The sequence below is a fragment of the Protomyctophum parallelum genome (assembly GCF_964188405.1).
Source record: "Protomyctophum parallelum genome assembly, chromosome: 2".
Lineage (NCBI taxonomy): Eukaryota > Metazoa > Chordata > Actinopteri > Myctophiformes > Myctophidae > Protomyctophum > Protomyctophum parallelum.
Genome location: NC_139699.1, coordinates 51128702 through 51155796, shown reverse-complemented (window position 1 = coordinate 51155796; position 27095 = coordinate 51128702). Strand labels below are relative to the sequence as shown.

The 27095-nt window shown below is 44.8% G+C and overlaps 2 protein-coding genes across 3 annotated transcripts in view; both read right to left on the bottom strand.

The window, feature by feature from the left end:
- The window catches only part of taf1b (TATA box binding protein (Tbp)-associated factor, RNA polymerase I, B), a 96310-nt gene extending 83325 nt beyond the window's left edge, over nucleotides 1–12985 (bottom strand). Inside the window, exon 1 of the mRNA XM_083793811.1 lies at nucleotides 12911–12985. Within this exon, the coding sequence (XP_083649937.1) occupies nucleotides 12911–12955 (45 nt within the window). The 5' untranslated portion in view covers nucleotides 12956–12985. The remainder of the gene's footprint in view (nucleotides 1–12910) is intronic.
- A 12266-nt stretch (nucleotides 12986–25251) lies between these two features.
- The window catches only part of immp1l (inner mitochondrial membrane peptidase subunit 1), a 32707-nt gene continuing 30863 nt past the window's right edge, over nucleotides 25252–27095 (bottom strand). The window contains exon 6 of one of the 2 annotated variants that reach the window (XM_083792013.1): nucleotides 25252–25581. In XM_083792013.1, coding sequence (XP_083648139.1) covers nucleotides 25498–25581 — 84 coding nt within the window. In that variant the 3' untranslated portion in view covers nucleotides 25252–25497. The remainder of the gene's footprint in view (nucleotides 25582–27095) is intronic. The other variant, XM_083792012.1, reaches the window with a different exon arrangement.

Below are 27095 nucleotides of genomic sequence, written 5' to 3'. Positions count from 1 at the left end.
CTCCGACCGGCGTATGAACTTCTTTGTGATTTCACGTTTGTCCTACATTCTATTGAGCTATCAGGGACAGACATGCGAGACGGCCCGGAGCAAACATCTGCTCACACATGTACACATATGTATAAACATACACAGGCTGACATGCATGCCCACACGCACACACTGGACATGACATGCATGCCCACACACACACACACACACACACACACACACACACTGGACATGTTGGGAGCGCAAACACTTAAAGCAGACAGTGCATGCAGAAGGAGAAGAAGAGAGACAGTGTGTCTGCGTGTGTGCGTGTGCATGTGTGTGAGAGGGAGGGAGAGAGAGAGAGAGAGAGAGAGAGAGAGAGAGAGAGAGAGAGAGAGAGAGAGAGAGAGAGAGGACGCACAAGAGGGAAGATGCTCGGGTGGACAGACACCGATTCCCCCAGGTGCATGTTGGGTAAATCTTCAATAATATGGAGTGACAAGGAACATAAGGAGCCGATTTCTCCTCATGTCATATCCTCTTTCTCTTCTCCCTTCCTGTTACTTGTCAACGGGACTTTAAACTGGTGTTTGTTAAATTGGACGTCAGGGGCAACAGAGGACTTTGTTACATCTAATGATTGTCTGTTGTCCACATGCATGTGTGTGTGTGTAGTGTAGCAGCATAGTGTACGACTGTGCTGTACAACACATTGTCTCGTGGTGGTATTGGACGATCTAGACGTGAGCTAGACGGGTGCTATTTTAAATACATTAAAAACAGGAGAATTCCACTTCAATATGCTATATGCTATATGCGTTTTTTACAAACAACGTGAAAAAGGGCTGGGCTCCATTAGACTGACTCACTAAGCTCACACGACCACAGTGGAATCCCCCAGTGCATGCATTTGAATGGCAAAGCCCTGGAGCGCTCATTGTTTGGTTGCCCGGCCGTGTCACTGTAGCAGGTCTACGAACGACGCTGCCTTTCCAGGAACCCTCCGATGAGTATACAGGAAGCCCCTGGACATCCCTGTTAATCACTCATCCCTAAACAAGCACTGTCTAAATGACCTCAGAGAGCGAGAGAGACAGTGCAGGGGCCCCCCAGGCCTCTTACCAATTTAAATACCAATTAGATGTTCAGATACTCTCAGAGGTACAGTATGTTGCCTGTGTTTGTGTGCGTTTTTGTTCCGTTTACGTGTGTGTGTGTGTGTGTGCATGTGTGTGTGCGTGCGTGCATATCAGCGGTGTGGGGTGTGTGCGTGCATATCAGCGGTGTGGGGTGTGTTCGTGTGTCCGTATATGTGTTGTCGGACAACCAGTTCTTCTTCATATAAACAACAAAGGTCGTTCCCTGTCTGTGTCTGTGTATGTTATTGCTCCGATAAGTGTGTGTGATGTTGTTTTGACTGTTATTGTTACAGTCACGGGAGTGTCTGACCTATAGCTGCAAAACGTGGAGAGTTAGATTATTGTCATCGTCAGAATATATCTTACAGTACGCCGTCCTTGCTGAACAGCAAGCACTAAACCAACACTGACAATGAAAGATAATATTAATATTTAGGAGAATCTAATTGGACAAGCAACCACACAACGTGAACGAAACGCACAAAATACAGACAGGAGGCGAGCATAGCCTACCCTACACGGTACACATCACATGCTCACAAACTACTTGCCTTAGCCACACGCACTCTTTTAAATTATTCATTCATTAATCCACACAATGAATGTAGACTAAATAAATAAAACTAAGGTAATGAATCACAAAATGATGGTAAATGCAAATCACAATAAGTTAACTGAACCCAAACGGACATACATACATTACTTACTATTAGAATTAATTTATGTTTACCCCAGTCAAAAACATTACATTAATTCATGTAATAACAATATGATAGATAAAAGATAAGTAAATGTGTAGATCTGCTATTTTCACTATTTTTTGTGGTTATTTTCAGTAATTATCTATTCCTTCCATATAGCAAAGACCATATGACCAGATGCAAAACATATTTTAGAGGTCGAAGAACTATAAATTCTTCTTTCCTTCAGAGACAGAGTATTTCTGGAAGATGAAAACGTTTCAAAATAATCCATATAATCTACTATAGATTAGGGGAACGGCCATTGGCCAGTGAGTACATAACATTGAATTTACACACACACACACACCCACACACCCCCACACACACACACACACACACACACACTCCAGATGGCCACCTTCCCCCGACCTCTCATATTTGGGTGCGCGTATGGCAACAGGTCAAAACCGGTCCCACCTGAACATGGCCATTTCGGGTTCACAGGTGAGACCCTCTCCCCCTCCTCTACCCTCTCCCCCTCCTCTCTCTCTCTGATAGCAGATGAGAGCAGGTCAGGGTGTGCTGGGTTCCTTCTGCTGGCCAGGAGGGTTCAAACGAGATGACACAAAGGTGGGCGACAACCACATTGTAGCTATAGGGATACCTTCTACTGTCCTCTTTTGCAATCATAACGCAGAAGTGAACACATGAAGACGCATGAACGCACATATGCACGCACACACGCGTGCACACGTGCCCACGCACGCACACACACACACGTGCGCGCACACATGCCCACACACAGACACATACACGTGCCCGTGCCCAAACACGCACTCCCACGCACGCACGCACGCACACACACACACACACACACACACACACACACACACACACACACACACACACACACACACACACACACACACACACACACACACACACACACACACACACACACACACACACACACACACACACACACACACACACAATAACTGTATTTTCTACTCTTGCAAAAGATCTCAACAAGAGAGAAGACTTTATTGCAGCTAGATCCAGTTCTGCGCCACTGTCTAAATTAATTCTCCCAACCTCTAGGTGGCAGTCTGGTCATGCCAACATGCATCATACCCATCTCTGCTCCAGCTCAGAAACACCTCCACAACCTCCATCAAGACCAGAGAAGACTTCTGCTTAAGATACATATCACCGGCCAGATCCGAAAGCCCATTACATTGTATTGTATTGTTACATCAAATATTATCTCCTATACAGCCTATAAGATGGTTATATACTATATATTGTCTTGATTTGATCGTTCATAAAATGTACTTGCCCAATTCTTTAGTTAATTCATGCAGATATACGTTAAGATTTCAAAAGGAGTCAAAATAACAACTGCAACATTCCTTGTCTACCGCTACAATTACACAGTCTTTAAATCAGGACGTCACCGTGTATAGAAACCATGCATCTTCATTTATATACAGACATTGTTTTTCAGTCTATAAAAGCATTCTGAACAAAGAACAGTAGATGTTTCCAATTGACCAAAACTATGTTTCATTTGTTCAACGGATCATAAATCAAGGAATGGCAATACATTAGAAACTTAAAACACACACACACACACACACACACACACACACACACACACACACACACACACACACACAATACAGCAAATGACTCAAAGGTGACGCACACAAAATGCTGGAATCTACAGCGGGGTATTTCAGTAAAGGCCTGAATACTGCATGGGCCTACAACACACATGCACAACATGCACGGCGATGGAGACCATAATAGGAAAGGAAACGTGTTTGGGGTTGATGGGGACGGGCCAGGGCGTTGCGTGCAAAGAGAGCAGCGCTTGTTCTGACGAGAAGGGAGAGCGAGAAAGAGAGTCAAATGGCCACGAATGACACGTACTGAAGAAGACTAACAGTCATCACACACTCATTAGTGCTGCCTGAAGATGAGAGAAGTGCATTGCATCCCCCCCGCGCCCCGATGTTATTCAGCCCCCCTTTCTGAGTGTGAGTCACAGTATATAGGCCTATACAGTACACGTACTGTACTAATACAACAAAACTAGAAAAAAAACAAAATTGTTATTTTTATTTTTTTTAAATAGCAGATACAAGCTCACAATGTGTCACAACACGCATTTGAGCTTCTAATCTCTTTTCAAATAGTCAATATGATGATAAGTGGTGAAACTAATTTAGCCGCATGGGGGACCCCCTGGCTGGAACAACCTGCAGGGACCCCACTTGTACTGTACACTGTCCTGCCATCAACCTGTACGTCACGTCATCATCATCATCAAATATCATTTGTATATGCCGTCAACTCAACTCACCTGCGCTATTCAAAGTAAAGTATTCTCAGCAAAACAGACTGATCTTCAACAAGCCCACTGTCCATTCATCCTGGCTTGGGGGGGAGAACAGGTGATGTGAGCACCGTGCACAGCTGATCCTGTAACACTGGACACAAGTCCTCCTGAGTCAATTCAGGCCTCGTCCTCGGTCGTCCAGACAGCTCTCCGCAGATTCCCTCCATGAGGACATGTACTGCAGGCCTCTTACTGACTACGTACGGGTTCAGAGGAGACCCAGACATGCGAGTCTCAGACTTTGACACGAGCACGAGCAAAATAGCCACCTTTAATAGTTTGGGTATTTATACACACTGGCTACAGGACGCCTCCTTGTGTGCCCTGGTTTATTTTTATTTTTTTCCCCCCCTCCTTCCTTGACTGCAGGACTGTGGTGGATGCTTGCACCTGGACGCCCCAGCAGAGTGCTGCTCTGACAGCTAAACAGACATAGTGCACTATGTGTCATGGTGTGCACTGATTGTCTTATCTTCTCATTTATCACAGATGAATTGGAACCAACCTTGCTTGAAACCTGCTTTCACAGACCTTGTTCGGGTGACTTGGGATGCATGATGCTGCAATTGTCGAAGCCTTTCAGACCGGGGGGTTCCGCGTGGCGAATGTATGCCGCGGTTATTTTTAACGAAGCAAGACGCTTTGCTTTGTAGATGTATTTCGGTTGGGCCTGAGGTGCACCGTGGATGAATGAGCACTGAGGGTTTGACTGTGTAGTAATGATAGGTAGTGAAAGTAAGGGACGGGTATTTTGTTACATAATACAGCATACATGACATCTCCTGTAACCAATACTTTTTCAGCAGCCTACAAGGTATCCCACATACCGTACCATATGCCATTCTAGACCGCCCCTCAAATCTCGCTCAATTGTATAAGCTAAAAAATACATCAGGCAACTTTAAGTGAATTGGCCGGCTCTGTAAAGCTGTCCATGCAAGCTGTTTGCACACAAACCCACACTGATGTCTTCTGTCAGCCCTCATTTTGGTAAACACTGATGTCCATGTGTGGAAACGGAGTGACAGGTGCATGATTTAGGTACTTAAAAACAGCCACTCGCAGCAACATTCCCTCTCTCTCTCTCCCTCTATCTGCACCGTCCGTATTGGTGTGGTTTTACTTGCACTCATATCACGACATTATATGCGTCGTATCTCTTTCATATCCTGTCCCTTTCTTTTGGGTCACCTTTGACTGAAGTTATATACATCGTTGGCACGTTTTATTTTATTTTAAACCCTTGTCTCGAAAGACCAACCTATTTGCTCTGCCAATAAGACAACCCCACTTGGTTAGGGGAGATGTAGCCTCGGAAACCCAGAGGTTTTTTATTTCCAGGGAGTTTTATTTTCAGGCAATACTAGTTGTCAAGGTGTCCTACCCAACACCAAGGACAGGGTCATTTAGGACTATAGTCCACCTTCAACCACTGCAGATGTACTGTTATTCAGTAGCATTAACATACTCTACCATACCCTTTTGAAATCATAATAGTCACTTTGCTGCTAGATTTTGCACACTAGGTAGCATAAATCAATGTTTAGACGTTGGAAACAACGTCAGTTTTTGGGACTTAGTTGAACTCTGGACATTTTTGTTTGTATCCGTCATTCAGGCATCGACTTCACACTGACTTGGCTGTCCTCTCGAAGACTACTTTATGAACAGGTCTCTTTTGATGAGATCTGTGAAAGATAAGCATTAAAATATGCCTCCGGATCTTCTGCTCGGGCGAGTGGACTGAATCTGTATGAATGGCTAATGTGTTTCCGTGACGGCAAGAGCGCAACCAGATTGATCACTCATTACGATCTCTGCTCCATTGGCCATTAACACCCGCAAGGAGCCCAACCACGGGCCCCATCACACACCAGGGTTAAATTGAGAGTGAAGAAGTGAAGATGTCGGCGTGTGTGTGACTGTGTGTGTGTGTGTGTGTGTGTGTGTGTGTGTGTGTGTGCATGCCGACGCACACGCACGTGTGTGTGTACGTGTGCGCGCGTGAGTGAGTTTGGTGCTGTGATCCAAATATATGGTCAGCCGTACAAGGGGCTGTGAGGGGCATTTAAGACACTGAAAGACAGAATGACATGCAGCGTGTCAGGGAGGGACCAGGGCGGATGTATACTATAGTAACTATGCTATAGGTTCAGGTGTGTGTGTGGATGTATACGTTAGGTATGTCTGTCTACAATACATGGCCACGGTCCTTCAAAAGGGGACACTGTCCCCTGTATTTATCACAGTCACTAGGCACACTGAGTCACCACGACTCAGATCAAAGCATCCTCATTAACACAGATGGCTCTTCAATAGAGGACAGTCATACGTGTGTTATTATTAGATGGGCTGCATACTGTTGGGGGGGGGGGGGGGTTTGGCTTCGACGTCTTCCTGCCAAATCTGACACATGTGGCCCTTATAGAGCCCGGAGAGGCTTGACGACGACCCCCATCCCATCCCGGTGGTCTCTGCACATTAAATTCCTTAGTGTTTAAGAGTTTACAAACGGACCCGAATTGGACCCTTATAGGTTCCATTTGTAAACTCCTTGGAGTTAAATGAACTCTCGAACACTGAGGATTTCCCAACTGATGTGACAGTATAAGAAAAGCTGGCGAAAGCACCTTTAGAAGCATGTTGAGAGGTGCTCCGCACCCATCGCCACAGGGTTGTTCTGAGAAGAACAAAATTTAATAACCTGCCTGGCCTTGACACCTGATGTGCACTCACTCACAACCCCTCCCTCTCTGTGTCTCTCTCTCTCTCTCTCTCTGTCACACAAACACGCACACACACACACACACACACACACACACACACACACACACACACACACACACACACACACACACACACACACACACACACACACACACACACACACACACACACACACACACACACACACCTGCACACGTGAAGGATTTACGTTCTATTCCGCACAGTCCATTGAACGTGCCAATCACCCAATAGTGCAGCTGTCTGTGTCGTCTGTGTGTGAACTGTCTGCATTCCTTCAGAAATGAACTGTGCACCTCAAATACTCCCAGACAGGCTACTACTAAGGTATGCTACTCTAAAATCGCAAGCGTGAGACAAAATGTCACGACACGCCGATCCACCACCACCTTCCCGTGTGTGTGTGTGTCACGGCCGGGGGAACTCTGGTATACGTTTTATTTATCATAATTGATCAGCGAAAAGTGAAAAGGAATGCATACTTGATACCACCACCACCACAGCCATGCACTTGTCATACCAGTGTGAGTGATGAAAAATACATGGCAGCGATAGCCATTCAGTGTGCCAACAAACAAAATAAAGTCATTCTCCGCGCTACACCCACTCACCCACTGTGTTCTTTGATTGAGTCCCAGGCTGTCAGGGCATCTTAGCTAAGCCTGTTTGCAATGTGCATACATACATACGCTGCACAGTGACAGGTGACAATTGTCATCCGAACTCATGCCAGTGAAAAAATAGTCATCGTTATATAGTTATAGGGTGATAAGGCCACCAAACATTCATAGAATGTGTGGAGTTTGCATGTTCTCCCCGACGTGTAGGTATACCTCACAAAAAGATGCAGTAATCCTGGTCTCTAAACTACCTCCCCCTGGCCAGCCGGGGTGCCTGGTGGAGGGGAAAGGAACTGGTCGGAATAACGTGTTCCTTCCTCGCGCTATACATCTGGCCGGGGAAACTCCCCCCTGTCAGGTGAAAAGAAGCAGCTTGGACTCCTCATGCATGGAAGGAAGCATGAGATCAGTCCGCTGCGCTTAAGAGAAGAGATTAAAAGAGTGGATTAACGCATTCTTCTTTTGCAGCACAATCTAAACTATCTCAAATGAAAAAAGGTGGTAAAATTGAGCTTATATAGGTTGAGTTCACCCTCCCTCCATGTTAGGGATCACGTTCAAGTCGGCCCCGATCATCCCGTCTGAAAGACGGTAATAGAAGGGGCCGTGTTGTGAAGCGTTGTGTTTAAGGAGTTGTCTGAGATGCTGGAGTGTTGACATAGAGCCTGTTTACTCCACTGTGCACCGCTCTGTATAGACTCGGCCTCATACGGAGCGAGCAGGGGACCCCTATTCATCTCCTCCCCAATGGAATAGCATCCATCCAGGGGAGAGGGGGGTGACACGGACCCTGCCAAGGCCATGGGGAAGTCCTTCTGTAGATAATGGCAGTCAGCGGGGGGAACCACCTAAAACAGGCACCGGGCCAGACAACTGTCAATCAAAAAGCACAGGTCTCTCTTCTTCTCTCTCTCAACTTTTGATTCCGACCGGTCATCCCCTCCCGTATGTCTATTCCTTTTCTCCCAACATCGAATCTCGTCTCCTTGTAACAGTGCATGCCATTTTGTACATATTATAGACCAGTAGACCCCCAAATTGACACTAATTAGCCCACGGACCCCCATTTGAAAAGATACACCTGCAGGGACCCCCATAAGAGAAGATATTTACGGCTCTAGCAATGATTCTCAACCAGTTTAATTTCAAGAACCCCCAGTTTGATATGCAATAGGCTACAGGCCCCCATTTAATGGCATTTCTATCTTTGAGACCGCAATTTATATTGTAAAATCAATGTTAATGTAATTGTACAAATGGAACCAAATTTACCCGTTTGGTTCCATTTGTACACTCTCAGGGCCGATTCATACTCCTATTTTAGAGCCGAATAAAAGTCGGTTCGGCGCTGTAGAGCCTACAATGTGACGTCATTCGAGGTTCGGGGGGGGGCGGGTACCGTCCTAAAGTCGGCTCTTCGGTGCTACTGAAAATTTCTGACGAGCCGAAATCATTTCGGCACTACAGCGCCGAAACAGCGATAAAATAGGAGTATGAATCGGCCCTCAGAGTTACAGACCCATAAGGGTCCATTTGGTTCCAAACTATATCATTTAGCTGGGGACCCCCTGGAACTCCCTCAAGGACCCCCACTGTCCTAGATCTAGACCATACTCAGCCATGCCTTTGTTGAGCTATATAGATACAGTATGTGCATGGCATGCAGTGAACATGGTGGGCCATGTGGAGCTACAGTATAGATACAGTATGTGGCATGCAGTGAACATGGTGGGCCATGTGGAGCTACAGTATAGATACAGTATGTGGCATGCAGTGAACATGGTGGGCCATGTGGAGCTACAGTATAGATACAGTATGTGGCATGCAGTGAACATGGTGGGCCATGTGGAGCTACAGTATAGATACAGTATGTGGCATGCAGTGAACATGGTGGGCCATGTGGAGCTACAGTATAGATACAGTATGTGGCGTGCAGTGAACATGGTGGGCCATGTGGAGCTACAGTATAGATACAGTATGTGGCATGCAGTGAACATGGTGGGCCATGTGGAGCTACAGTATAGATACAGTATGTGGCGTGCAGTGAACATGGTGGGCCATGTGGAGCTACAGTATAGATACAGTATGTGGCGTGCAGTGAACATGGTGGGCCATGTGGAGCTACAGTATAGATACAGTATGTGGCATGCAGTGAACATGGTGGGCCATGTGGAGCTACAGTATAGATACAGTATGTGGCATGCAGTGAACATGGTGGGCCATGTGGAGCTACAGTATAGATACAGTATGTGGCGTGCAGTGAACATGGTGGGCCATGTGGAGCTACAGTATGTGGCGTGCAGTGAACATGGTGGGGTGGAGCTATAGACACAGTATGTGGCGTGCAGTGAACATGGTGGGCCATGTGACTCTGACAAGGATTGATTGGGCTTCAGATAAGGACAAACATCAACGGGTCAGTAGCCAAACGTTCTATTCAAATAGCCTAGCGGTTCTCCCCTCTTCCCATATAGTGCGTGAAGACAACAAATAACAATTGCAGATCTCTTATATCTAATTAGTATTTACCACAATCATAATTGTGGTACCGTTCAATGACATGAAGCAAATTGTTATAAGGATAAAGTTTCCATCCATCCATCATCTCTCAAAACAAAATCACACCTGTGTGAAGTGAGCGGTGCAACTCCGTGTGGGGGTCCCCCGAAGGGGGGCGGCCCGGTTCCGGCGAGCCACCCCGCGTCCCCAAATGGTTGAGAAATGACAATGATGAGTTACCGTGTGGGGGTCCCCAGGTGGGCCCTCTACTGTACTGTACTGTAGCACCCCAAATCATCAATACAGTTAATGTGTGTGTGTGTGTGTGTGTCTTTACCAGCTACTGTATACGTGTACAGTATAGCAGGAGTGTGCGTGTCTAAGAGTGGTATGGTTAAAAAAAAGAAACCCCCAAGACTCATGAAATATGGAACGCAGCCCATCTTGCAGATTTTCCGATTGGAAACATTGACACACGCGCACGCACACATGCACGCACGCACGCACGCATGCGCACACGCACCCACCCACACACACACACACACACACAAGGTCACACACACACGCACACACTTGACATTTTAATACTCAAGCCGTAATATTCGATTTCACAGTTGTAGTTCAATCAAAGCAAAACAGTATTACTGCTCAGTTCACCAGTTTGCCATACTATTGTCCAGTTTGAATATGCAGGAACTGAGAAACATGTATTATACAGTCTTTAAATTCTGCACATGATGTAAAATAATTGAACTACAAAATAAAAATAATTAACCAATTTGTTTCACTTAATTTTTCCCACCCCATTTTCACAACAGACATGGCCTACTTTGGTTTTTTTTTTTATACGATGTTGGGAAATGTGCAATGTTTCACCCCAAATTCTGAATGCCAATACTAATGGACCGAGTCCTGGTGGGCTACAGGGACGTGCAGAGTGGACATGCAGGGGCTGACATCTCGTATAAGAGGGCACTTTTTGACAATTTAAATCTTTCAAAATCGACTATTTTCGGGGCGCAACCCCCCCTGAAAAACCTATGTTTCTATGTCAGTGCATGGTACTCAACCTTTTTCATCTCAAGGACCCCCAGAATTATCTGTATTAGGCTGCGGATCCCATCTGAAAATATGTTGTTCCAGGGACCCACCAGAAGCAAAGATTTGAGTTAAAAATGTTCACTATGATGGAATATATATTCAAAGATTTGCGCCACATTTTCACCATTAAAAAAAAATAACAGTTCTACAAGCTCGTAGCGCGCCACTTTTGCTCTTGCTCACAATGCGTTGTGAACTGGTAAATGTGCTATTTTCAAAACATAAAAAAAAAATGAGAGCAAAATATAGCTAAGATCCAGTCTGGGCATATCTGTCAGATTGGCAATTCTGAATAACTGGATCTTCCTCGACGTCGGGCAACACACTCCATCAGGTGCGCAGTGATGTGTGTGCACCGAGTGTCCATATCTCCATAATGTGAGTGCATCTGTAGTTCACGTATCTCAAGAACCGTCCGACCGATCGACTTCACACTCGGCGCACGCATCACAGAGGACTCGAGGGAGTGCTGTGCCAGGTGTTGGGTTTATCGACTATAGGCGGTTGGCCAGAACAGCCGATCTGACCGATATACAGTATACCCATAAACGTGGAGATATACAGAAAAACATCAGCTCAGTGGCCTTATGGTTGGAGGGTCCACACTGGGTCTGTACTGTTGTGACGAAAAGAGTTGAGCCAGAAGGCAAAGCTCTCTGTAATCTTCGTTCCAACTCTCACCTATGGTCATGATGAAGTGTGTGTGGACTCATGATGATGACTCATGACCAAAAGAATAAGGTCGCGAATACAAGCGGCAGAAATGAGTTTGGCAATGTTCTGATTAATTGAAAATGGTGGACCCTATTGTAAACAAGTGTAAGTTGTGCTTGAAATGTACTGTAATTCTGCAAACTGTAAATAAAATAAATACTTCAATTTCATAACCAGGCATTCAACATAGGAGAAAGGAGGGACACCCGCACACCGCCACTTGTCAGTTTCAAGAGCATGAAGCCCCACACACAGTCTGTGAACGCCGCACGTCAAAACAGCCGCCTCCGTTATTTTCAATGAACCTATCCCACACCGGCGGCGTCCGACGCGCGCTGACGCCTCGCCTGACGCTCCGATACACCACTGTTCTATTTTCCAGGCGTTGCCGCGCGGCAACGCCTGTGCCACGTCGCTGCGCACCCGGTGTGTTGGGCTTCAGAGAGCAACGTCGAACCATAGCACTTCAAGAATAGGAGGGAAAGTGTTTCACTGTGTGTTTCCTCCGGCAGAATACTGTGAAAGGCACGGCAAAACTTACATAAACAAAATGTGATCAAAGCCGAGGTCCTGTTACCCAGGTTTTTTGTTTAGTTTGGTTTCTGTTTACCTGCTCGTAAACATAATGTTGTTGTCACTCATGGAGGGTGAAAAACAGCCAAAAGACACACACATCTAAAAGCTATTAGGCTGGATCAAAAACACTGATCATTTCTCTTCTTCAGACCTGAAGAAGAGCGCAGTTGGCTCGAAACGCTACCACTCAAGTAAAAATACGTTTTGGTGTGCGGACTCTTTGTATTCTTGAAGTTGTCACTCACGTCACAACAGAATTATGAAGCATATATTATGCATTAGTGCTATGTATGTGACGGCACATCTGTTGTGCACACACACAGGATAGATCATGTCATCACTGTCACTGTCCGGAAAGAACATTACCCCTATTGTCATAATGTTGACTAATCAGACATAGTAAAATAGTCCAGTTCTTAGATGAAGAAATAGTAATTAGTTGCTTGTGTAGCCTACCTGTGGGCCTGTTGCACAATCTGCATCTCCTGTCTGTGTCCTCATGGTAACTTGGCTGCATCGCTTCTCCTTACACCTTTAAAAATTATACATCGATACATTTAGGCATTTAGCAGACGCTCTTAATACAGAGCGATTTACAGTTAGCAAGAACACATGGTAATACAGTACATCAAATACATTAAATGACCATGTCTCTCAATCAGTACACATGGGGTTAATGTTTGGCTTGCCCAGCTGACACTGATGTTGGCCCCTCGTGCATCTCTATTGACAAAGTGAAAACATCAACCAAAACACAAACAAAAACCTTCTCCAAACAGGAGGCCCAACTGACCATGACATTCCAATTAGTCTTAAAAGTAATTGCTCAAAAATGATTAATTGAGTTGGGCCACTTTCCCCTGTTACCTCTGAATTGGAAATATAATTGTGGCAGACAGTAATTGGTCAAAAGGGTCAAATGGGGGGGGGGGGGGTGTATCGCAGAGTGGCTCACAACCTCGGCCCGATGACCTACAAAGTCTAATATCTCCCCATGGAGTATAAGAGAGATATCCCTTTAGTGGTTAAGATGTTGGGAGACCCGGGTACCAACCCCGGGCCGGGAGTTACATTGGTGCCGTGACCCGGATTGGGTTTCCCCGTGGGAGGAAGTCAAGTAAGTGGGGGGTAAGTGTAGCAGAGTTGCTCACAACCTCCGCCTGATGACCTACAAGTCTAAAATCTTCCCCGAGCTATAGGGAATTTCCTTTAGCTTAATGCAGTACTACTCAACCCGCCCCTGCTTAACACCCTGAGCGCACAGGAAGGAGTTCTCTGTTCAATCAATTAGTAACGCCCAGCGCTCAGGACGGAGATTGATGAAAAGGACGGAGATTATTGATATCAAAACCGATCGCATCACTCCACAGGCTGGGAGTGTCTGTTGCGCAACACTCAATGTTATTTTCCGGTGGGACGTCATTGAAAATGTTTCCCCCCCATTTTACCCGACGAGACCGAAAATCTTAAAACGTGAATAACTCTTGATCTAAATCATTCCGTCCAATTCTAAGAAAAGATTATGTGTTAGACGGCCCATTGCGGTCCCGTCGCTAGTCGTGTTAGAATTTATCATACCTCCCGTCGAGAGTGTTTTGGCTACATCAAGCTACTTCAGCCACGTCCGGGATAGCAACTATATAAATCGCTGGGCGCTCTGATTTAATGGATTAAATGACCATGGGCGTTCTGTATCTGCGGCCCGTCATGGTCATACCAATAAAAATATAATTAGTTATTTTCATCGTTTTGAACAAGATTGTAGGGATAGTATATTGTTTGTTCCAAGAGAAAGAGTATTAATTAACCACTTACTTATTTATTCACCTGTGATAATCTGTTCACTATGTTCATTTTCTTCATCATTAATCACAATGTTTTTGTTCACTGACGTTCCAAATGCCTTATAGATGGAAATGTGGCTTTTTACTGTGTGTTTCCTTGATTTTTATTATTTCCTCCTGTTACAAAATACATTTGTAAACGTTTCAAAAATAATACTGACATTTTTAGAGACTTTTGGAATGTTGCTGAGTCAGCCCCTGAGCCATCTTAAGTTGAGTAGCCCTGGCTTAGCGATGATGGTGTTTTCCACGTGGGAGACCCATGCAGGTAAAATGTCCCTTCTCCCAGAGTGAATACAGCATGCACCTTGCACCCTCTTTATCAACTGGATTTCTGACCACATATTGCAAAAAATGACCACGTCTCTCAATCAATGTTTGGCTTGCACTGACACTGATGTTGGCCCCTCTATCCATCAAGTCCACACGTTTGACAAAGTGAAAACACAAACAAAAACCTTCTCTAAGCTCAGGCACGCACAACTGACCCTGACATTCTAATTAGTTTTAAAAGTAATTGCTCGAAATGATTAGTTGAGTTGCGGGCCACTTTCCCCTGTTACCTCTGAATTGGAAATATAATTGCGGCAGACAGTAATTGGCCAGCCGTGGACTGTTGGTTATTGTAGTCTGTTGTGGCCGGCTGCATCATTACCAAGACTTGGATGTGGTTCAGCTTTTGAACTACAGTGACCGGACAGGAACACAAACAAGCACACGCAATGCTCTGCTTCCCTGTGCCAGTTCTGCTTCGCCACATGGGCCCCATCATGTTGTTTCCTATCCTGACCTCTCCATCTCTCTCCCTTTGCCCTTTTTACCTCACCATACCTGATCCTACCTTCTCCTCCCTCGCCCCCTTTCCCCTTGCTTGGTCTTCTCTTCATGCTTTGGCCTATAGTCCCCTTCCTTGTGTCCTCCTCTCCTCTGTACTCCTCTACCTTAGGGGGTGGATGAGAAGCTGTATAGCTGTCACCAAGACAGGTGAATCTTCTTAAGCCTGCCCTGAACAGAGAGAGAGAGAGAGAGACTGAGAGAGAGAGAGAGAGACAGAGACTGAGAGAGAGAGAGAGAGAGTCCGCCCAGATGGGTGAGAGAGAGGACCAGCAGGCTCAGTCGGGGGCGGGGCATGGGGACGTGTGTGCCTGAGACCATGTCAGTATCCCATCCCATTACCACTCAAATACCACTTTTTTCCCATCAAACCACAGCCTGACATGTGCTATGATTGATAGATTTAATACTTAATTAACAGTTTGCAAAATAACAATAATAATAAATACTATACATTACTACAATATTAAAAAAGAATAACTAGTATGTATTTTTGTTTTGTTACTACGAATATTTTCTGTATGTTGTACATGGCTACAGCATGTGTGTGTGTGGCTGTGCCCTTTGCTCTGTTATTGCCTGGATCAGTATGTTTGTTGTGCCGAGTTTCCTTTGCTAAATTGTCTGGAAGCCGAACAGCCCCCATCAGTAAACCAAGCAGAAAGGCCTGTGGAACTCACTACAGGGACCATGCAGGACATGCCAGACGCGCACACACGCACACACACACACACAGAGAGAGAGAGAGAGAGAGAGAGAGAGAGAGAGATTCAGGGCAGTTTAATTATTTTTTTTAGAATATTGAATAATCAGACACAAATATGCATGCATGCATACAAATAATAAGTGCTATTGTTTTGTTAAAAAGGTTAAATCTCTACAGTATATTCCCATAGTATTACTATATAGAATTAAGTGACAGGGAAGGATCTCCCCATCGCTATAGCTTCAGCTATTTAGTAAACAGAACAGAATGTTCAGTTCGGCCTACTCATGTTATGCAATCAGGCGAGAAAGCTGCACAAAGATAAACTATCACTTTCAATTATGTAGTGTTCGAGTTTCAATTTTGTCTGCACATTTTTCTGTTTTGTAGTAGTATCCTGAAATAGAAATTAATTTTAATTGTACCTCCCCTTGTCCCCCCCCCCTACCACTGCTAGGGAGTAACTAAACAAACAAACAAACAGTCTATATCAGCGATTGCTATCCGAATATTTAACATAAATACTTACATAATCGCTTATACCCCCTTTAATTTGAATACAAAACATGATGATGGTGAGGTATCTATTGTCGTGAACACTAAGTAAATCTAAGTGCAGGACACCTACATTATGGAGAACGAAGCAATGCACTGTTTTGTTCGAGGAACCTCCTGTGACGACAGTAAAACATTGTATGCAGAATAGTGAGAAGAACCAACAGCTATACAGAAACGGTACATTTGCCAGTGTATATTTCGTCGACTAATACTATGATGAAAAATGTTCGTCGACTACCTTTTTTCACTGACGAAAACTAAATGGAAACTAAATGAAAAAATAATGAGGTATGACGACTAAAACTAAATATATTGACAATTTTGTCAACAAATACAAACTAGACTAAAATGTTAAGAAGGGACTACTGGACAAGAGATCCAGTATAAGTAAAAGACACAAGTCATTTTACACTTGGTTGCATGCTGAAAATAGCAGATCTACTGTAGGGGGCACGGTGGCACATTCGGTAGTGCTGTTGCCTAACAGCTAGAAGGTCCTGGGTTCGATTCCCACTGGGGATGCTGTGGGCGTGTTATCTCCTCCGCGTCATCAGTGCCCACACCCGAGGCGGGGTTGGCGAAAGGGCCTTTCTGTGTGGAGTTTGTATGTTCTCCGCGTGTCCCCTAGGGTAGGTACCCTCACAAAAAACATGCAGTAATCCTGGTCTCTAAACTACCTCCCCCTGGCCAGCCTGATGGAGGAGAAAGGAACTGGTCGGAATAACGTGTTCCTTCCACACGCTACGTCCGGCCGGTGAAACTCTCCCGTCAGGTGAAAAAAGGCAGCTTGGACTCCTCATGCATAGAAGGAAGCATGAGGTCAGTCCGCTGCCCCCCCCCCCCCCAGGTTGGCAGAGGAAGTGTAGCACCCATGATTGCATTAGATAATTGACACTGGGTGAAAAAATGGGTTGCAAAATCGTGGGATAAATATTCGACGGCATCAAGGCCCACCAAAATACATTTTAGTTGACTAAATCAACTGTAGATTTAGTCGACTAACATCAACTAAAACTAGACTAACATTAAAACATTTCAGATGACTAAAAAGTGACTAAATTAAAACTATTCAAGATACTATGACTAAAAACTAAATTTGCTGTCAAAAACAACACTGCACTGTATATCTTCCAATTAACCTCTCTCTTTTTCTCTCTCGCTCTCTCTCTCTCTGCTAAGCAAAGAGGGGGGATATAGGTCAGGCCTGTCAGACTATAAGGCTGCCTTCCTTCCATCCCCCACACCCCTTTCTGCACATCCCTTCTCGCCTGGGGAAAGAGGTCCCGTAGCCTTCCATTAGGAGTGTATGTACAGTACAGCAAAGGCCCTCTATAGTGCGCCCCCCCCACCACCCCCCGACATGCTAACATTCTCACTTATGGGCATGGCTTACTTTGTCCGTACTGTAAAAATCCATGGTGTTATTGTATTATTGACATGAACAGTTATTCACTATGCACTGGGGGAAAGAAATTAACAGTGGCGCAATGGTGAACACAAGTGAAAGATGTGAAAGATGAGCTGGTTACAGTGAGGGATTAGCCTATACCGATAAAGAAAGATATATTAGAAATAGAATAAACTGCACACTAGGCTCCATCTATTCACATCACCAACGTTGAGGTGAATGAATCATCGACAGTTACATGAAGCAGAATATCCAGTCATTCATCTTTTTCCCTCTACTGAATTAACATCATTCAACTGTCAGTGGAAATGCCTCTATTTCCTCACTGAGAAGAAAGTTCACGGCCATGTCTCAACTTTCCAAATGAATCCAAGTAAAGTTTAGTTTTGCTTTCTAAAACGGGCTTTGTGCCGATTCTTTTCTTTGATTGCTGGGCTGTGGTGTATTGACAGACTGATGTGTCTGATCATCACAACAAGCTGACAGTGGGGAGGCTCGATAAGCATCCTATTCGGCCTCCGATACCATCTGTCTGGTATGGATCTCCAGGGGGCTGCGAAGAACGCCTGTTGGCTCGGGAGACGTCCGCAAGCCTCAAGGACTGGAAGAAGGAACCGGAGAAGAAGGCGCTTTTCAACCAATTCTCCCCTGTTTTTCTTTGAAGCCGTTCAGTCATCTTCACACACAGAATAGGGACTAGTGGAAGATCTCAGTCTTTCTCGTTGTCTCTTTCTTTCTTGCTCTACATGTCTCTCTCTCTCTCTCTCTCTCTCACACACACACACACACACACACACAAAATCAAATGCGATCAAAAGAGTCTGTGAAGTCTTAATTAAAAAGTACTAACAAGCTTGATTAAAGGAAGATAATGAAAGGATCTGTCAATGAAAGGACCAATTCCCTCATCAACAGTAACAGGAACACAGTCAGGAGGGACTGCCTAGAGAGAATGAAAGCAAAAGTGCAGGAAGAAAAGTCTGTGTGTAACTAGTTGGGAATGGGAACTGATGCGGGAACGGGTTCCATGCAGCACTGTGATTTTGTCCATTGAGGGATTTCATAGCCCGACAGGGACGTGCACACATAGACATGAAAAGGGGGCTTCAGCCCCTGCCCTTTTACCCTTCTGTAAAACAACTGAGACCATGAATGCAGCATTTACTATGGTGAAAGAAATGCAAAATGCCACTCCTTTCCATCCATGCCATGCCATACCAGAAGGCAGCATTCAGGATAATTGCTTTTTTTCTCAAAGTCTCCTGAACTTGGAACGCAGCGTTTTGTGTTGAACAAATTTGTTTCGGAATCCATGTCATTCACCGCATCTCTAAAGAGTGCTGGGTTGCGCCCCGAAAATAGCTGATCTACAAGCTCTCAACGCGTTGCAGCGCGACGCGTTGAGAGCTTGTATTGATGTTTGTACCATAGGAGAGATATAAACAGGCAAACGTTGATCAAAATAACAATTCTTCTACATTCTGTAATTGTGTAGACGTCTTGTAAATTAGTAATGCAGATGCTTAACATTTTCAAACTCTTGAGAGAGTAAAATGAAACGGATCGATTTGGTTTCATTTGACACTCTCAAGAGTTAAAGATCTATAAGGGTCCATTATGGTTAAAGATCTATAAGGGTCCATTATGGTTACCAACTCTGCATCATTTAGCATGGGGACCACCTGGAACACCGTCAAGGACCACTGGTGGTCCCCGGACCACTGGTTGAGATACAGGAATGCTTCGGATCGGAGAGCGACCTCAGTTCACTTTTGGGTCATGTTCTCTGCCATGGATATGAAAACAAACAGAACCAGACCATTACCAACGAGAGGTGGGCTCACACTGATCTCTGTCCCCCTCCCTCGCTCTGTGCCCCCTTTCAAGTGCCTCTGCATTCCAAAAGAATTCAATTAAACCTGAAATGAACCGGGTAACAGAAACACATTCTCCACTTAACACACACAATAAACAGTATTCCAGAGTCCTCGGGGGCTCTAAGCGAGCCCCCCCCACCCTTTTCCCACCACACCAAAAATAGCCGATCTACAATCTCACAACGTGTCGCGATGCATTGTGAGCTTGACTATTCGATCGACTTTTTCCAGTTTTTCAGGTGACAGTAAAAACTGTCAGGGTAAGAATGGTGGTCCCTTATTGGCTGTTGATGGTGACGTAACTAAGGTACGTTTCAAGGTTGGTATAAGGTCAATAACGGTCTAAAGGATTTAGAACAGCAGGTGTAAATTGTAATAGACATTAGTAGCAGTACATGATGGCCTACTTGTGTGCAAGGCGCAAGTTGGCACCTCGACAGAGTGCCTTTCTAGTTGTAGCCTACATCAACTCTGTATTGCTGACAGAATAGCATATGTAGTAATATAATAGGCAGACATACCTGTATAATACTACAGTACATCAGCACAAAAGATTATTAGAAAGAAGAAAAAAATCACACCCGTGTGAAGTGAGTGGCTCACACCCTGGCTGTCGAGCACCACAGCCAGGGTGCCGGCCCGGTTCCGACGAGCCGCCCCATGTCCGAAACGGTAGAGAAATGAGAGTTACCGTGTGGGGGTCCCTCTACTGTACTGTACTGTCACTGTACTGTACTGGCACACCCAAAATCATACAGTTAATATGTGCGTGTTTGTGTGTGTGTTAGGTTGCGCACAGGTGGTGAAAAACAACCATGCTATTTTCGTGCTCATACCCAGGCAGGCACCCAGGCACCCAGCCAGGCAGCCAGCCACACACATAGCTCCGTAAGGGAGTGGTTGCACCACTCAAAAAAGGCAGGGTACAACACGTTCTTTTTTTTTTTTTTTTTTTTTTCTGTGGCTTTCGCCTTTTTTTTTGTTTTTTTTTATGGAGGGATAGGCTGACAGGAAATGGGGAGAGAGATGGGGGGTGTGACATGCAGTAAAGTCCGTCAGAATCGGGAGTCGAACCCGCGGCACACTGCCAGCTGGATTACCAGCCAATGTGCCTGGACTGCTGAGCCATGGCCCAGGGCACAACAGGGTTTTGTTCTTCTTTCTAATTATTTGTCCGGCCCCAAAAATTGTGTTCCTCGTTATGATTTATTATGAAGCCAAGTTGGCTTTGTCCGAGGATTTAAAGGTCTTTAAATAAATACTTTTCGAAATGACTATTGAAAAATGAGTGGGGAATTCTCTTCTGGACTGCAACGCTCTATAGTGGAAGATTCCCGATGCTGAGCAAGTTGCATTTCACATTACTCGCCTCTCCAGGCCTCACTGTAATTATGTCAACACCAATCAAATAACTCCGGGGAGTTAATAGCATTACCAATATTTACTTTTTAAGTATCTAATTTAATAGTTGCCACAACATCTACGTCGCTATTGCAACACCCACAACACCATCTTACACACTACACCCACACACACTCACACGGCAGTGACGTCACACACTTACCTTCGCAGTGTTGCAACGCTATCTCCTCCTATCGCGCCGAACGGCAAAACTCGACACCACCCGCCAAACACTGGCACTGCCACCAAAGATGCCTCCCGTCCACACTCACGCCGCCAATGCATTTGTTTACTACAAACATTATCGCCCGAAGCACCCACACCCCCGGAACACTGTTGCCCTTTCACCACGCTAAATTCGCCAGGTCTATGCAAGTGAGCACAAATTACATGTGAGAAAATTCATTCACAAGCCCACAAATGCCATTCAACACACACTACGACTTGCTTACAATTCGCGAACCTGGCAACTACTACTCCGTCTTTTCATTGGCTACTAGCTCTGCCTCTCAGCCTGTGCTGCGCCTGCTCTGATCTCCGAGTCTCCCTGACAGTCATGTCCACTGTCCGGACTCCGCAGCCCGCAGGAGAAAAATACAAGGAAGGAGAGGAACTTTCGCCTCACGATTTTGCTTATTCCTTCTAAATCTCTGTATATTAAATATCGCTCTCTCAGCGAATCTCTTAGTTACATAAATATTGTTCTTTGACAGATTTTGGTTTGTTCCAAACTATTACAATTACGCCGTTCGAATTCGCCATTTCGCCTGCCAGCCAGACTGCCGAGTACATTTCATTGCGCACACACACACGCACACCTGGAAGCCACGATCTCTCTCTCTCTCGCCACACACACACACACACACACACACACACACACACACACACACACGAATAGCCGTGCAGCCAATACACGGCGGCGGCGAGACAGGACGTTATAATCTTGAGTTTCATTAAATAACTGTCTTTCTCCGCACGTGCGCACACAACATTATTCAAGTGAAATGCATAACGCCAATATTGGGCTAATATAGGCTACCAATATGTGGGTAGCCTACAGGGATTTAACCACGGAATGAATATATATATATATAATCATCTATACCAGGGAACCTTAGAGTATATACTCTAAGGTAGCAACACAATGCTGCGTGCGCTGCGTGCGTGCGGTATCGCACGTAGCAACACAATGCTGCTTCGTAGCAACACACATCAATGCTGCGTGCGCTGCGTGCGTGCGGTATCGCACGTGTGTGTGTGTAGTCACACGTGTGTGTCGTTCTCCTCTCATAGTGGTATGTGGACTGTGGTAGTCGTCGCTAAACCACGCGACAATCATTATTATGCATCTTGAACAACACTGGGATTATTTATGGACCTGCAGCAGTAGGTGAGTAATTACTTTTATCTATGTTGGACGTTTGTGTTGCTGCATCATGAGCTTGGATATCTGCTGTGTTGCTGCATCATGAGCTTGGAGATCTGCTATTTTCAACTGTAAAGTACATTTTGATGTCAATTCTCTGTGTGTGTGTGTGTGTGTGTGTGTGTGTGTGTGTGTGTGTGTGTGTGAGAAACAGAATATGTTACGTGATTATGCATTGTGAGCTGGTAGATTTTGCTATTTGCTATTCTGCTATTTTCAACTGTACTGTACTTCAAGTGCAATTTGTTGCCAATACTGTGTGTGTGTGTGTGTGTGTGTGTGTGTGTGTGTGTGTGTGTGTGTGTGTGTGTGTGTGTGTGTGTGTGTGTGTGTGTGAGTGTGTGTGTGTGTGTGTGTGAGGCCAGAGAACTATAAGACAAACACACATGGAATGGGAAATAGAGGGGGGGGGGGAATGGAAATGGTAGGGTGTTTATTTTTGGTATTTGACTTTGCTACTGATGATTGTACGCAACAACAAGTATTGCATTGTGTGTTTGAGCTGACAGGCCCTTTTTGATGTCAATCAATCAAGTCATCTCAGGTCATCTCAAGCGGCAGATGCAAAAATCGTTTTTTATATTAAAATTATATATATTTTTAGGGCCATGTCATGTGGTCTAACTGCAAAGCCTTTGTGATCTATACTGGTAGATCCTGATCTACCTTTTGGGCACCGCTTAACGTCAGATCAGCGGTTTTGTCGGAAAGCGCCAAAAATGCTCCCCGACAGCATAATCAGAGGAAATACCGGGCAGTGTGTATGAGCCATAACGTGTTGACTACACTACACTACACTAATAAGGACACATAATAATAACTAATAACCCATCCGTTACTACATGTGGAGTCAACTCCCGCAATTTCCTTCTTCCCATAGTGCGCGGCAAAGTAACTCTGGGATGAGCGGCCAATTCTAGTACATATATATGTGAGAAAACAATCCTCAACTTTAATAACACAAATTGTAATCAAGGCTTTTTGTGGCCACTGTCTGTCTGTTGCACTGGGAGAGCAACCAAAGCGCCCTCTATGGGATCATTCAAAAGACGACTCGTGTCAACGTTTCAATTGAGCTGTGTTGACACGCAGCAGATGAATATTAAACATTGAGAAATAAGAGGTGCTCGAAGCTAAAGCCTGTGTAAATATCTTTCATATGCACGCATACGGAAACAGCACACAGAACACACAAACTTGCGCGCGCACACACACACACACACACACACACACACACACACACACACACACACACACACACACACACACACACACACACACACACACACACACACACACACACACACACACACACACACACACACACACACACACACACACACACAATCTTGAGATTCTATCCCAGCAGGCATGATCACACTCAAGCAGAAAATTGAGTGTCACAGGGAGCCATGTCTCTGACCCTCTGGCCCCCCTCTAGACGAGGGAGGCAGCTGGACAGGGACCCACGCCGCGGTCGCCTGCCCGCCTGGAACTCGGTCCCCCTTGGGGAGCTCTCTAAAGAGTCTCAGAGTCCCCCTGTCCCTTGGAGAATGACCAGCTGAGCTTCCACAGTAAGTAGCACAGCACAGCACAGCACAGCACAGCACAGCACAGCACAGCACAGCACAGCACAGCACAGCGTGTGAATGTGTGTGGTCGTCTGGGTCTAAGCACGATGCAAAGGGCCTTAACAACTTTTATGCCAACATTGTTTGGGCAGAGGATAATGTTGTGCGTTTTGAGGCGCATGCGATAACTAACCACTGACTTAGGCATTTTGTAGAATCGGCCTCATAATTATTGGTCAACATCTTGTTTCATCTACGAAAATAAGTCATGGATTGCAGCTATAAGCGCTCTATAAGCATGCCGGTCTGCTGGTTCATGATGACATGCCCACGATAGGGATGCCAGGTTGGACATGCTTCTGGGGGTTCTTGTGGGAGTGAGGTGGTCGGGACAAACAATGTTAACTTTGTTTATTTTTGGTGATATTTCAATTCAAACCATCCCGCTTCTTGTCCCTGTGAGAAATGTAAGGGTGCTACATACACGCAACGCACTATTCACTGATGGTGAGCGTTGCCTTACTAAGTGCTTATGAATACTGCATGGTTAAATGGGAAATGTTAACATTTTTTCAATTGCTTTGGCAGCCCAATGAAATATTAAACACCAAGAGAGCTTTTGTTTTATTGTAAGAGTTAAAAATGGGGGTAAACATTCAAGTAATAACTTTTATTTTTTTACAAGACTCGTCTTCAGAGGCTGAAGGTTGTTATTCCAATATAATCACCGTTTTGACGCATATCTGCTAAGCTACAGATCTCTATAGTCTAATTGTAAATTTGTAATCCATAACCGGATAGCGGCAAAAACGTTAGTTGCGTTGAGAAGGAACCAACAACAAGGTTCAAAAAGTCTTCAAGTTTAAAACTGATTTATTTGTGTTCCTAAACAAGGGTGAATTCTAACACAACTTCAGGGGGGGAGTAAACCGCAAAATGGTATGTGCGAAATGATCCATTTTGTCAATGTGTAATTTTTTGGTTACATTTGTACACTGAGAGCTAAAGTGGAATGTCCGCACACGATGTAATTCTGCTCCCTGTTGTTTTTATTTCAAACCTAAATACAACAACGTTTCGCCCCTCTAGGCTTTCTCTGAACTTGAGAAACGTTGTTGTATTTAGGTTGAAATAATAAGGACAGGGAGCAGAATTATATCTTGTGCATCCACATTTTTCTTCATTGAGTAACTTTTTGGGTCAAGCGCCGTATCCGGAAGCTGGGATGTGCATAGCGTTTTCCTTCTTTACAGCTAAAGATAAGATAACATAACATCCAAACTGGTTGGGCTCTACTTCAAAGCAACTCCTCCAACATCAGGACCTACTGTAAGCCATTGGCAGAATATAAAGTTAAAGAACAACTTGTTCATTATAAACGTGCTTTATTCAAAAGCAAAAGGAGCATATTTACACTGTCAGTCTGTAACACTGGGGGGTGTTTTAAGGATTCGTCCTGTCGGGCTTTCCTTCATGGCACCAAAATCACGCGGAGGCCAAAGCTGGAGATGACACAAAAAAATAAAGTAGAAACATTAAGGGTTAAATAAAGAAAATAAGTATAGCAGTAATGTACAGTTGTGTTCCCTTCGTTTTTGCCTGGAGGTCAAATCAGAATCTCTAGGTTTTACTGTATGCACTATGTATTTGAGTTTTATTTAGGGCTGGGCGATGTGGGACAACATCCAATATCACAATGTTTTTCACCTGAAGTTTTGGCCTGGTATTAAACCATTGGCCTGGTATTAAACCATTGTTTTGGCCTGGTATTAAACCATTGTTTTGGCCTGGTATTAAACCATTGGCCTGGTATTAAACCATTGTTTTGGCCTGGTAATAAACCATTGGCCTGGTATTAAACCATTGTTTTGGCCTGGTATTAAACCATTGGCCTGGTATTAGACCATTGTTTTGGCCTGGTAATAAACCATTGGCCTGGTATTAAACCATTGTTTTGGCCTGGTATTAAACCATTGAACCATTGGCCTGGTATTAAACCATTGTTTTGGCCTGGTATTAAACCATTGTTTTGGCCTGGTATTAAACCATTGGCCTGGTATTAAACCATTGTTTTGGCCTGGTAATAAACCATTGGCCTGGTATTAGACCATTGTTTTGGCCTGGTATTAAACCATTGGCCTGGTATTAAACCATTGTTTTGGCCTGGTAATAAACCATTGGCCAGGTATTAAACCAGGGTTCCCCAATTAGCGGCCATCTGCGGCCCGCGGAGCGCCCCCTTGTGGCCCACGGAAGAATTCCCCATTGGCCTGGTATTAAACCATTGTTTTGGCCTGGTAATAAACCATTGCGTGAAATCACATTATCATGCATCGATGGGTGGAAACCAAGAGCTAATGGGGATCCATCTGAATGTCCATCACGGGGCCCTGAGCGCAGACGCTTATTGGCTCTTCCACTTTTTGGTGTTGATTTCGTCGACTAAAACTAATACGAAAAAAGATTGGTCGACTACCTTTTTTCACTGACGAAAACTAAATGGAAACTAAATGAAAACTAAGCTATGATGACTAAAACTAAGATTAAATATACTGACAATTTTGTCAACAAATAAAAACTAGACTAAAATGTTAGGAAGGGACTAGTGGACAAGAGATCCAGTACAAGTCATTTTACACTTGGTTGCATGCTGAAAATACACGATCTACAAGCTCACAACGTGTCATGCTGCGACACGTTGTGAGCTTGTAGATCGGCAATTTTCAGCAAGTGAAAACAGTCATTACGACGGCATCGAGGCCCGCCAAAATACATTTTGTTCGACTAAATCAACTGTAGAATTAGTCAACTCATCAGTGCCCATACCCGAAGGCGGGGTTGGCGGAAGGGCCTTTCTGTGTGGAGTTTGCATGTTCTCCCCGTGTCCCCTAGGGTAGATACCCTCACAAAAAACATGCAGTAATCCTGATCACTAAACTGCCTCCCCCTGGCCAGCTGGGGCGCCTGATGGAGGGCTAAGGAACTGGTTGGAATAACGTGTTCCTTCCACGCGCTA